The sequence below is a fragment of the Salmo salar genome, chromosome 16, assembly GCF_965601325.2.
Source record: "Salmo salar chromosome 16, fSalSal1, whole genome shotgun sequence".
Lineage (NCBI taxonomy): Eukaryota > Metazoa > Chordata > Actinopteri > Salmoniformes > Salmonidae > Salmo > Salmo salar.
In genome coordinates this window covers 15,319,780-15,333,158 of record NC_138306.1, presented here as the reverse complement: position 1 = coordinate 15,333,158, position 13,379 = coordinate 15,319,780, and the positions used below count along the sequence as shown (strand labels likewise).

Below are 13,379 nucleotides of genomic sequence, written 5' to 3'. Positions count from 1 at the left end.
CAATGTAACATGGATAGGTTTAGGCTTCTACATGATACTCACATTTGCCCTATACCCATCATGAGGTTGCTACAAACCACCATACAAATTAACGTTTATAACATAGGTGCACAGATTGAGACAAATTGGAATAATCAAGGTGACAGAGTGTGACAAATTCAATACTGACTTGCACACTCTTGCCTGCATCTAGCTGATCTGGAGTGTAATCATTAGTCCAAACAGTTGCAAAATGTTCCATTCTGCAACTAAAACAAGAGTTTATTTTGGGCAAATTCACTTAGGTCCCTCCCAGTTTAGTTCCGTGTGCTTCCGTTTAAGAAATGTTTTGCAACAGAATCAGCGGAATGAATACACCCCTGATCACACAGCTCACTTTCATTGCAGCCACATACAGCGTCATCACTTTTGTCATTGTATAATTCCTTCTATGCACTCTCCTCCTCCCTTCACCTGTGGACTTCAGTGCACATCACAACAGCGGTCTGTGACCAGGTGAAAAAACCTCTCCAAGCCAAACCGTCATACCATAAACACGAAACAGCCTACGTTGTTGTCACCATATTACATTAGTCAACAAACTAGAACTAACGCATTAGTAAACCCACAGTCACACAGTACAGTAAGCACTTTAATAGTTACACCAGCAGGCCCCGGTGGCAATACATTAATAAAACACAAAATGCTTACCTTGACTTGGAAGAGTTGCAGTGTTGGAGAGCCTTAGCCTGCTAGCTAACATAAATAACATCACTCAGAGTCAAGTTGTTGAGTAGGCTAAATTAGCTGCATTAGCTAAGTGAGTGAAAGGTAAACTAAAGCGTTGTCTCCCTCCCTCTGGTTCCTTCTCTGAAATTCCCTTACAGCCAGTCTCTCAACAGTGACTAAATGCCCTTATAGCCCAACATGTACAGTGGATCTCTGGCGCCCTCCTCTGGCTATAGTGTTGTGAAAACAAACAGCCGCAAACAGGTCAAGGCTGAAACATTAATCTGCTTGAACTTTGCATAAGATATTAATAAGTGGTTCATTCTTGGCTTGTTCGCCGTCCCATCCCTCCCCTTGTCCAGTGTCCACTCACCCATCCTCCCTGCCGGATGATGTAGTCTGCCTCAGCCTCCTCCAGGAAATTGACCCCCAGAGGAAGCAGGGTGGCCAGGATCTGTCCTTCTCCCTGTAGGGCCTGCAGCAGCACTAAAGGCACCAGCACCTGGGGACAGTGAGGGCAGAGTGTTAGGCCCAGTTCAAGACACTACCCAAAAGGAACCAGGATGAGTAAAATCAAAATGATGGTTCCACCAGGACTTTCAAAAAGGCTAAGGGGAGCTTCCACCACACATCAGCTTTAGGGCTGGCACGGTAATTGCATCATGTAACCGACCATAATGAATGAAGATAGTCATGAAAAAAAAAATCTTTCATAACAGTAAAAAGAAATAAATATTCAATGTTATTAATCAACTTCAAGTCGTCAAACTTTACCCAAAAGCAACAAAGTAGTTTGGCTTATATCTAACAGCAGATAAGGAGAGACGAGAGAAAAGTAGCTAGTTTTACAGTTTTGTGTTGTGGACTAAACAGCTGACTGAAGGCGGGACATACAAATGAGGTCCGTTTGTGATAACATGGACTCTTACGTGATTAAACTTTGTTGCTCGTTTCAGCAAGGTGTTGTAGCAAACCAGTCTTCGGTTGCCTTTGTGTGTCTTTTTTGCTATTCAAAACAATAAATACGGTGACAGCGGTCAATTGGCTGACAAATAACTGTCATTCCAAATTCCATGATCGTCACATCCCTAATCAGATTCCTTAGGATCTGCAAACACCATAGGCCTAAGAGCTAGGGTTGTTTCTGAACTAGGCCTAATAGGTTGTCAGGCAGTAACAGCAGGTGAACAGTAGAGAGATCCCTCACCTTGGTCCAGCCGCTCTGCGTGTGGCAGGAGACGTCTTGTGCTGCTTCTCTGAAACGCTCGTAGTCCAAAGGGCTGCCAAACAAACACAGTGATCATTCGCCAATGACCTTGAAAGTAACTTGAGAAATGCATGCGTCACAGAAAGCTGGTTTATAAATATGATTAAGATAATTTAGAAAAACACATTCCTAGCCTGTGATATATGAGTAATGTCCTTACATTTCTGTAACTTGAGAAAATTAAACGGAAGCCTATATGCTAGTTTGGTGTCATTTATTAAACCTATATTGAGTGTTTCTTAGAAGAGGGAGTGGAGCCGAGTGGAGCAGTGGTGTAAGGCACTGCATCTCAGTGCAAGAGGCGTCACTACAGTCCCTGGTTCGAATCCAGCCTCTCACATCTGGCCGTGATTGGGAGTCCCATAGGGCGGCGCACAATTAGCACGGCGTCATGCAGGTTTGGCTGGGGTAGACAGTCATTGTAAATAGGAACTTGATCTCAACTGACTTGCCTAGTTAAAAAAGGTTAGAATGTATTTTTTATAAATAAATCATTAAAATCACAATTAAAAAAAACATTTTTTTTTAAAAAGGCTGAAGTAGTCATGCAATACAACCTTTCACAAAAGGTCCATGTGCTGTTCTGAACTTGCTAGACAGGAACACTTTCCATAATACAGTATGAAAGGCACCATCAACTCCACCTTGACTTTAGGCCTACAGTACAGGTGAGCCAGAGACGCATAAATATTTATGCTGATGAGGCTACCCAGGCACTGTCTGTATTCAAGGACTCTTGAAGGCACTGACACGCATGCCTTTTCCCAACCAAAATGGTCAACTACCAAGTTTCAACAACGTAGGGAAAACCGCAACAGAGTTTACCAAATCTGTTCTTTTAAAAAGGGTGAACAGTGAACACTACAACAGGCTACTCATCCTGCATGCACACAATGAGAGAATGTTAGGCTAGATGTACACCAGGGGAGAACTGACCCCTCACACTGAAGCCATGAAGTTCAAGGCAGACTGCAATACTGCAGGCATTGTTTCCAGAAAACAGGATCCCCATTATAGTGAATGGGAAGATGGCAGTCTACATGGATACATTTTTTTTTTTTTTTTAAAGACCATCCTGGTACCAATAATTGCTTCTCTTACACCAGCGGTATGTCTTTGAACCGTTTATTTTAAAGTCGCACACAGTAAGTTATGATCATTTAGTAGTACAACAGCTAGCTCCAAGTCTTTATACAGTCGAAGTAAGAAGTTTAAATACACCTTAACCAAATACATTAAAAAAATAAAATAAAAATGAGTTTCACAATTCCTGACATTTAATCCTAGTAACAATTACCTGTCTTAGGTCAGTTAGGATCACCACTTTATTTTAAGAATGTGAAATGTCAGAATAATAGTAGACAATGACTTCAGCTTTTATTTCTTTCATCACATCCCCAGTGGGTCAGAAGTTTACATGCACTCAATTAGTATTTGGTAGCATTGCCTTTAAAATTGTTTCACTTGGGTCAAACGTTTTGGGTAGCCTTCCACAAGCTTCCCACAATAACTTGGTTGAATTTTGCCTCATTCCTCCAGACAGAGCTGGTGTAACTGAGTCAGGTTTGTAGGCCTCCTTGCTCAAACACACACACACACACACACACACACACACACGCACACACACACACACACACACACACACACACACACACACACACACACACACACACACACACACACACACACACACACACTTAAGTTCTGCCCACACATTTTCTATGGGATTGAGGTCAGGGCTTTGTGATGGCCACTCCAATACCTTGACTTTGTTGTCCTTAAGCCATTTTGCCACAACTTTGGAAGTATGCTTGGGGTCATTGTCCATTTGGAAGACCCATTTGTGACCAAGCTTTAACTTCCTGACTGATGTCTTGAGATGTTGCTACAATATATCCACAGTTTTCCTCCCTCATAATGCCATCCATTTTGTAAGCGCATCAGTCCCTTCTGCAGCAAAGCACCCCCACAACATGATGCTGCCACCACCGTGCTTCACGGTTGGGATGGTGTTCTTCGGCTTGCAAGCCTCCTTTTTCCTCCAAACATAACGATGGTCATTATGGCCAAAAAGCTACATTTTTGTTTCATCAGACCAGAGGACATTTCTCCAAAAAGTACAATCTTTGTCCCCATGTGCAGTTGCAAACCGTAGTCTGGATTTTTAATGGCGGTTTTGGAGCAGTGGCTTCTTCCTTGCCGAGTGACTCGTTTTACTGTGGGTATAGATACTTTTGTACCGGTTTCCTCCAGCAAAGGACCTTGTGTTGTTCTGGGATTGATGATTTGCATTTTCCCCACAAAAGTACGTTCATCTCTAGGAGACAAAATGCGTCGCCTTCCTGAGTGGTATGACGGCTGCGTGGTCCCATGGTGTTCATACTTGTGTACCATTGTTTGTACAGATGAGCGTGGTACCTTCAAGCGTTTGGAAATTGCTCCCAAGGATGAACCAGACTTGTGGAGGTCTCCAATGTTCCAACCGAAGTGTATGCAAACTTCCAACTTCAACTGTGTGCACACACACACACAAATAAATGTCCCTCTTTCAAAGACAATCCAAATAACTCCCAAAACAGTGGTTAAGACACTAACAGCTTACAGACGGTAGGCAATTAAGTTCACAGTTGTAAAAACTTAGGCCACTAAAGAGGCCTTTTTACTGACTCAGAAAAACACCAAAAGAAAGATGCCCAGGGTCCCTGCGCATCTGCGTGAACGTGCCTTAGGCATGCTGCAAGGAGGCATGCTGCAAGGAGGCATGAGGACGGCAGATGTGGCAAGTGCAATAAATTGCGATGTCCGTACTGTGAGACGCCTAAGACAGCGCTACAGGACGGACAGCTGATCATCCTCGCAGTGACAGACCACGTGTAACAACACCTGCACAGGATCGGTACATCCGAACATCACACCTGCGGACGGCAACAACACCAGGAACACACAATCCCTCCTTCAGTGCTCAGACTGTCCGCAATAGGCTGAGAGAGGCTGGACTGAGGGCTTGTTGGCATGTGGTAAGGCAGGTCCTCACCAGACATCACCGGCAACAACATCGCCTATGGGCACAAACCCACTGTCGCTGGACCAGACCGGCAAAAAGTGCTCTTCACTGACGAGTCACGGTTGTGTCTCACCAGGGCTGATGGTCGGATTTGCGTTTATCGTCGAAGGAATGAGCGTTACAGCGAGGCCTGTACTCTTGGAGCGGGATCAATTTGGAGGCGGTGGATCCGTCATGGTCTGGGGCGGTTGTCATTTCAGGCAATCTCAACGCTGTGTGTTACAGGGAAGACATCCTCCTCCCTCATGTGGTACCCTTCCTGCAGGCTCATCCTGACATGACCCTCCAACATGACAATGCCACCAGCCATACTGCTCGTTCTGTGCGTGATTTTCTGCAAGACAGGAATGTCAGTGTTCTGCCATGGCCAGAGAAGAGCCCGGATCTCAATCCCATTGAGCACATCTGGGACCTTTTGGATTGGAGGGTGAGGGCTAGGGCCATTCCCCCCCAGAAATGTCCAGGAACTTGCAGGTGCCTTGGTGGAAGAGTAGAGTAACATCTCACAGCAAGAATCTGGTGCAGTCCATGAGGAGGAGATGCACTGCAGTACCTAATGCAGCTGGTGGCCACACCAGATACTGACTTACTTTTGATTTTGACCCCCCTTTTTTTCAGGGACACATTATTCCATTTCTGTAAGTCACGTCTGTGGAACTTGTTCAGTTTATGTCTCAGTTGTTGAATCTTGCTATGTTCATACAAATATTTACACATGTTAACCTGTTATGGCTAGGGGGCAGTATTTTCACGGCTGGATAAAAAACGTACCCGATTTAATCTGGTTACTACTCCTGCCCAGTAACTAGAATATGCATATAATTATTGGCTTTGGATAGAAAACACCCTAAAGTTTCTAAAACTGTTTGAATGGTGTCTGTGAGTATAACAGAACTCAAATGGCAGGTCAAAACCTGAGAGATTCCTTTACAGGAAGTGGCCTGTCTGACCATTTCTTGAACTTCTTTGCCATCTCTATCTTTTACAAAGGATCTCTGCTCTAACGTGACACTTCCTACGTCTTCCATGGGCGCTCAGAGCCCGGGAAAAACCTGAATGTCGTCATCCCAGCCCCAGGCTGAAACACATTATCGCCTTTCTCAAGTGGCCGATCAAGGGACTGTGGGCTTAGGCGCGTGCCCTGGCCGCCCCCGTCTTTGTGATTTTTCCTCTGTTTGCCGAAAAGGAGATTCCCGGTCGCAATATTATCGCTTTTTTACGAGATAAATTGCATAAAAATTGATTTTAAACAGCGGTTGACATGCTTCGAAGTACGGTAATGGAATATTTAGATTTTTTTTGTCACGAATTGCGCCATTGCGCGCGACCCTGATTTACCATTTCGGATCGTGTCTGGGACGCACGAACAAAACGCCGCTATTCGGATATAACGATGGATTATTTTGGACCAAACCAACATTTGTTATTGAAGTAGCAGTCCTGGGAGTGCATTCTGACGAAGACAACAAAAGGTAATCAAACTTTTATAATAGTAAATCTGATTTTGGTGAAGGCTAAACTTGCCGGGTGTCTAAATAGCTAGCCCGTGATGGCTGGGCTATGTACTTAGCAATATTGCAAAATGTGCTTTCACCAAAAAGCTATTTTAAAATCGGACATATCGAGTGCATAGAGGAGTTCTGTATCTATAATTCTTAAAATAATTGTTATGCTTTTTGTGAACGTTTATCGTGAGTAATTTAGTAAATTGTTAGCAAATTCCCCGGAAGTTTGCGGGGGGTATGCTAGTTCTGAACGTCACATGCTAATGTAAAAAGCTGGTTTTTGATATAAATATGAACTTGATTGAACAAAACATGCATGTATTGTATAACATAATGTCCTAGGTGTGTCATCTGATGAAGATCAAAGGTTAGTGCTGCATTTAGCTGTCTTCTGGGTTTTTGTGACATTATATGCTAGCTTGAAAAATGGGTGGCAGATTATTTCTGGCTTGGTACTCTGCTGACATAATCTAATGTTTTGCTTTCGCTGTAAAGCCTTTTTGAAAATCCGACAGTGTGGTTAGATAAAGGAGAGTCTTGTCTTTAAAATGCTGTGAAATAGTCATGTTTGAAAAATTGAAGTTTTTGTATTTTTAAGGAATTTGTAATTCGCGCCACGCCTATCATTGGATATTGGAGCAGGTGTTCCGCTAGCGGAACGTCTAGATGTAAGAGGTTAAGTTTGCTGAAAATAAACGCAGTTGACAGTGAGAGGACGTTTCTTTTTTTGCTGATTTATTTTATATCCCCGCAGGAGGCCTTTTGGTAGGCCGTCACTGTAAATAAGAATTTGTTCTTAACTGACTTGCCTTGTTAAATAAATAAAAAAGTACCCTGATACTCAATGAAAGGGGTAACACTGTGCTAGCCTGCAAGGTCACTTCCTGGAGTAGCTCAAACTGAGCGTGTTATGCCTACATAAATTGCCTACATGAGGCGCCATCTTAACCAACCTCCTTGGCTTCAAATGCTCTATCGAGTATTCACATTGAAATGAATGGTGCCACGTGATCGATGGTTTTGTCCATTCATAGATCATCATTGGTGTACACTGCAGAACAGACACTCACGCACTAAGGAGTGTGTGTACAGCGGAGGCCAGGTGTGTGTCCAGGTCTCTGGCCACCCGGTCGCCCAGAGCAGCAAGGCAGTCCTCGATGGAGCTCTCTGGGTTGGCAGGGCTGAACACTGGAGACATGTGGCAGTCAAAGCCTGTACTGGAGAAGGCTGCAAACACACCCATTAATTTCTTTAACAGTCCCAGACCCAGTTGTACAAAAAAACACAGCGTGATGAGAGTCGAAAGACCCAACTATTAGCATGCTCAGATGTCTGTGTTGTGAGGGCATAGAATATCTGTGCGTGTGTGTGTGAGCGCACATCCTCTTACAGGCTGAGATCTCATCTTCCAGTTGCCTCAGCTCTTCCTCTATCTGTCCTTTCATCACTCTGTTCCGCTCTCTCTCCATCTCCCTGTCCACAGCATACTGGTCATCTCCTGGAAGGGAACACAACACCCTGCTACTCAGCTAACAGTCACATGTGACATATTTAGAATCAATGACATCATTATCCATGTTTCCACTTTTCCAGTGATTGTTTTTGGTCGACACTTAGAAAGTTGTCATAGAAAACAGACGAGACAATTGCCTGCTACGGTATGGTCCACTGAACGGTCTTGTGCTGAGAAAAACAGCTGGACTCCAGCACAATTTTTTTTTTTTTAAAGAAACACTTCAGCAAAAATCTAGCGTCTAATAAAAATGTAATGGTTTGAGGTTTCCATTATCCAAATTGCGCATTAGTAAATTGGTGACAGCCTGTATGCCTTCCCTCCTATTCGTTTCATGTCTCAGGTATATTGCCACATTGTAATATTTATGTGTACAGTGCATTTGGAAAGTATTTAGACCCCTTGACTTCTTCCACATTGTTAAGTTAGCCTTATTCTAAAATGGATTAAATCGTTTGTCCCCCTCAATCTACACACAACACCCTATAATGACAAAGCAAAGACAGCTTTGTTGAATTTATGCAAATGTATTAAAAAAAATGTTTTTACATAAAGTATTCAGACCCTTCACTCAGTCCTTTGTTGAAGCACCTTTGGCAGCGATTACAGCCTAGAGTCTTCTGGGGTATGACGCTACAAGCTTGGCACACCTGTATTTGGTGAGTTTCTCCCATTCTCTGCAGATCCTCACAAGCTCGGTCAGGTTGGATGGGGAGCGTTGCTGCCCAGCTATTTTCAGGTCTCTCCAGAGATGTTCGATCGGGTTCAATTCAGGCTCTGGCTGGGCCACTCAAGGAACTTCAGAGACTTGTCCCGAAGCCACTCCTGCATTGTCTTGGCTGTGTGCTTAGGGTCGTTGTCCTGTTGGAAGGTGAACCATCATCCCAGTCAGAGGTCCTGAGCAGGTTCCCTCCAGATATGACGCTTGGAATTCAGGCCAAAGTGCTCAATTTTGGTTTCATCAGACCAGAGAATCTTGTTTCTCATGGTCAGAGTCCTTTAGGAAAACTCCAAGCGGGCTGTCATGTGACTTTTACTGAGGAGTGGTTTCCGTCTGGCCACTACCATAAAGGCCTGATCGGTGGAGTGCTGCAGAGATGGTTGTTCTTCTGGAAGGTTCACCCATCTCCACAGAGGAACTCTGTCAGAGAGACTATCAGGTTCTTGGTCACCTTCCACGATTGCTCAGTTTGGCCGGGCGGCCAGCTCTTGGAAGAGTCTTGGTGGTTCCAAACCCCTTCTATTTAAGAATGATCGAGGCCACTGTTCTTGGGGACCTTCAAAGCTCCAGAAATGTTGTGGTACCCTTCCCCAGATCTGTGCCTTGACACAATCCTGTCTCGGAGCTCTACGGACAATTCCTTCGACCTCATGGCTTGGTTTTTGCTCTGACATGCACTGTCAACTGTGGGACCTTTTAATATAGAAAGATGTGTGCTTTTCCAAAATCATGTCTAATCAATTGAATTTATCACAGGTGGACTCCAATCAAGTTGGATGATGAATGGAAAAAGGATGTACCCGAGCTCAATTTCAAGTCTCATAGCAAAGGGTCTGAATACATTTGCAAAAATTTCTAAAAGCCTGTTTTCACTTTGTCATTATGGGGTATTGTGTTTAGTTTGATGAGGATTTTTAAAATATTTTTTATCCATTCTAGAATAAGGCTGTAACGTAACTAAATGTGGAAAAAGTGAAGGGGGTGTGAATACTGTCCGAATGCACTGTAGGTATGTAAGTATGTATGAATCCTCTATGGCACAGTTGTCAATTTTTTGGTCCTTAAATAAAAGAAAGTATACCAGTTTCATTTATCACAGATTTTCTTTAACCAGTTTTGGCCTTTAACTTTGAGGAAAGGGGGGCAGTATTGAGTAGCTTGGATGAAAAACATGCCCAAAGTAAAATGCCTGCTACTCAGACACAAAAGCTACAATACGCATATAAATTAGTAGATTTGGATAGAAAACACTGACGTTTCTAAAACTGTTTGAATGATGTCTGTGAGTATAACAGAACTCATATGGCAGGCAAAAACCTGAGAAAAATCCAACCAGGAAGTGGGAAATCTGAGGTTTGTAGTTTTTCAAGTGATTCCCTATCTAATACAGAGTGTCTGTGGGGTCATTTTTCACTTCCTAATGCTTCCACTAGATGTCAACAGTCTTTAGAACCTTGTTTCAGGCTTCTACTGTGAATGGGAAAAGAATAAGAGCCGATTCAGTCGTGTGTCTGGAAAATTGGCATGAGCTCAAACATGCGCGCGGCCGTGAGAGCGAGCTAGAATGGCATTGTCTGGTTGGAATATTATTGCAGATTTATGATAAAAACATCCTAAGATTGATTCTATATCAAATCATATCTATTGATATAGCCCTTCTTACATCAGCTGATATCTCAAAGTGCTGTACAGAAACCCAGCCTAAAACCCCAAACAGCAAGCAATGCAGGTGTAGAAGCACGGTGGCTAGGAAAAACTCCCTAGAAAGGCCAAAACCTTGGAAGAAACCTAGAGAGGATCCAGGCTATGAGGGGTGGCCAGTCCTCTTCTGGCTGTGCCGGGTGGAGATTATAACAGCACATGGCCAAGATGTTCATAAATGACCAGCATGGTCAAATAAAAATAATCATAGTAGTTGTCGAGGGTGCAACAAGTCAGGAACACAAGAGTAAGTGTCAGTTGGCTTTTTCAATGCCGATCTTTGAGAGTATCTCTACCGCTCCTGCTGTCTCTAGAGAGTTGAAAACAGCAGGTCTGGGACAGGTAGCACGTCCGGTGAACAGGTCACATCATTTGACATGTTTCTACGAACTGTAATGGAACTATTTAGACTTTGTCTGGACTTAGTGCATGTGCCTTCTGCATTTGGAATAGTGAACTGAACGAACAAAAAGGAGGTATTTGGACATAAATATGGACTTTATCCAAACAAAACGAACATTTATTGTGGAACTGGGATTCCTGGGAGTGCATTCCGATGAAGATCAAAGGTAAGTGAATATTTATAATGCCATTTCTGACTTCTGTTGACTCCACAACATGGCGGGTATCTGTATGGCTTGTTTTGGTGACTGAGCACTGTACTCAGATTATCGCATGAAATCTGACACAGCGGTTGCATTAAGGAGAAGCAAACAGCTACAAGATGACAATGGCGCTCTACAAACGGGTCAGGGACAAAGTTGGAGAAGTACAGATCAGGGTTGGGTTACAAAAAAAAAAATATCGGAAACTTTGAACATCCCACAGAGCACCATTAAATCAATAATTTTTTTAATAATTGAAAGAATACGGCACCACAACAAACCTGCCAAGAGAGGGCCGCCCACCAAAACACACAGACCAGGCAAGGAGGGCATTAATCAGAGGCAACAAAGACAGCAAAGATAACCCTGAAGGAGCTACAAAGCTCCACAGCAGAGATTGGAGCATCTGTCCATAGGACCACTTTAAGCCATACACTCCACAGAGCTGGGCTTTACAGAAGAGTGTCCAGAAAAAAAGCCCTTGCTTAAAGAAAAAAAACAAGTAGGCACATTTGGTGTTCGCCAAAAGGCATGTGGGTGACTCCTCAAACATATGGAAGAAGGTACTCTGGTCAGATAAAACTAAAATGTTGCTTTTTGGCCATCAAGGAATATGCCATGTCTGGCACAAACCCAACACCTCATCACTCCGAGAACAGCATCCCCACAGTGAAGCATGGTGGTGGCAGCATCGTGCTGTGGGGATGCGTTTCATTGGCAGGGACTGGGAAACTGTTCAGAATTGAAGGAATGATGGATGGCGCTAAATACAGGGAAATTCTTGAGGGAAACCTGTTTCAGTCTTTCAGAAATTTGAGACTGGGGAGGAGGTTCACCTTCCAGCAGGACAATGACCCGAAGCATACTGCTAAAGCAAAACTCGAGTGGTTTAAGTGGAAACCAATCCAATTGAGAATCTGTGGTATGACTTAAAGATTGCTGTACACCAGCAGAACCTATCCAACTTGAAGGAGCTGGAGCAGTTTTGCCTTGAAGAATGGGCAAAAATCACAGTGGCTACATATGCCAAGCTTATAGGAGACATACCAAGAGACTTGCAGCTGTAATTGCTGCAAAAGGTGGCTCTACAAAGTATTGACTTTGGTGGGTGAATAGTTATGCACGCTTACGTTTTTTTTGTCTTATTTCTTGTTTGTGTCAAAATAAAAAATATTTTGCATCTTCAAAGTGGTAGGCATGTTGCGTAAATCAAATGATATAAACCCCCCAAATAAATACATTTTAATTCCAGGTTGTAAGGCAACAAAATAGGAAAAATGCTAAGTGGGGTGAATACTTTCGCTAGCCACTGTACCTTATTTCATTAATGTAGGGCTTAATGCTCCTGAAGTAATCTATTCAAAATCAAATATTCTTCTTTGTCATTATTTAGTTGTGATATGGTTCAGTCAGCCAGATGCACAGTGCAAACATTAGTTATGTGCAAAACCTCTGTTACTGACTGTATGGTGTAATAATTGCAGTTCACAAATGTACACATGCTGTAGGCCTATGTAATGGTTTACAGGGAGGTTAGAAGGTACCAAAAAAATTAAAACTGTACTCTATGGAGACCAATCTACACAGAGCAAAGTTAAACCTTTGTTCAATGCTCATCACTATGACAGTCACACTTACAAGGCAAAGTAGCAGCAACGCACTCCATCTCCGCTGAGTGTAGGCCCCTCAGGTGTGGATATTAAATATACACCAATTACCAAACAGAGCAGGCATGGATGGATTGACATTAGAGTATGCTATAGGCCATAGGGGACAAACAGCACTGAGATGTACATATCATTAAAACATGTAATGAATGTACACACACTCCCTTTTCAAGCTGATCTCTCCTCCCTCACCTTCTCCTCCTCTCTCTAGCAATACACGCTCTGCTCTCATTGCGGGCTTACAGGCCCAGATGCACACCACTCATTCACACACACACACACACACACACACACACACACACACACACACAGGTGAATTATTCACAACATCCATTGCATGTTGCTGGGGGCAGGCAGAGACCCACATGACAGAGCACACACAGCCCTCCCTCCCTGTACTCCTCCACATCTCTCCAGCCCGCTCACTGGTTAGGAAACAAACAAAGCAGCCACTCAGCCAGAAAGGACCGTGGGAGGGGGCGAGTGTGATACAGAGAGATTTCATTGGGCCGCTGTGGATGATGCTCGGTCAGTTCACGCTGCCTCTGAAGTGGATTTGGTCAACTCAACTATGCTGTTAACGTGCCAGCTATTTGACTGGGCCCAAGGCTAGCCTCCTCCTGCTCTC

The 13,379-nt window shown here is 43.6% G+C and overlaps 1 protein-coding gene across 1 annotated transcript in view; it reads right to left on the bottom strand.

Moving 5' to 3' along the window:
• The window catches only part of LOC106573187 (bcl-2-like protein 13), a 39,343-nt gene that overhangs the window by 16,059 nt on the left and 9,905 nt on the right, over window positions 1-13,379 (bottom strand). Inside the window, exons 3-6 of the mRNA XM_014147959.3 lie at window positions 7,935-8,042; window positions 7,615-7,771; window positions 1,916-1,988; window positions 1,082-1,210 (exon numbers count right to left, since the gene is read on the bottom strand). Coding sequence (XP_014003434.1) covers window positions 1,082-1,210; window positions 1,916-1,988; window positions 7,615-7,771; window positions 7,935-8,042 — 467 coding nt within the window. The remainder of the gene's footprint in view (window positions 1-1,081; window positions 1,211-1,915; window positions 1,989-7,614; window positions 7,772-7,934; window positions 8,043-13,379) is intronic.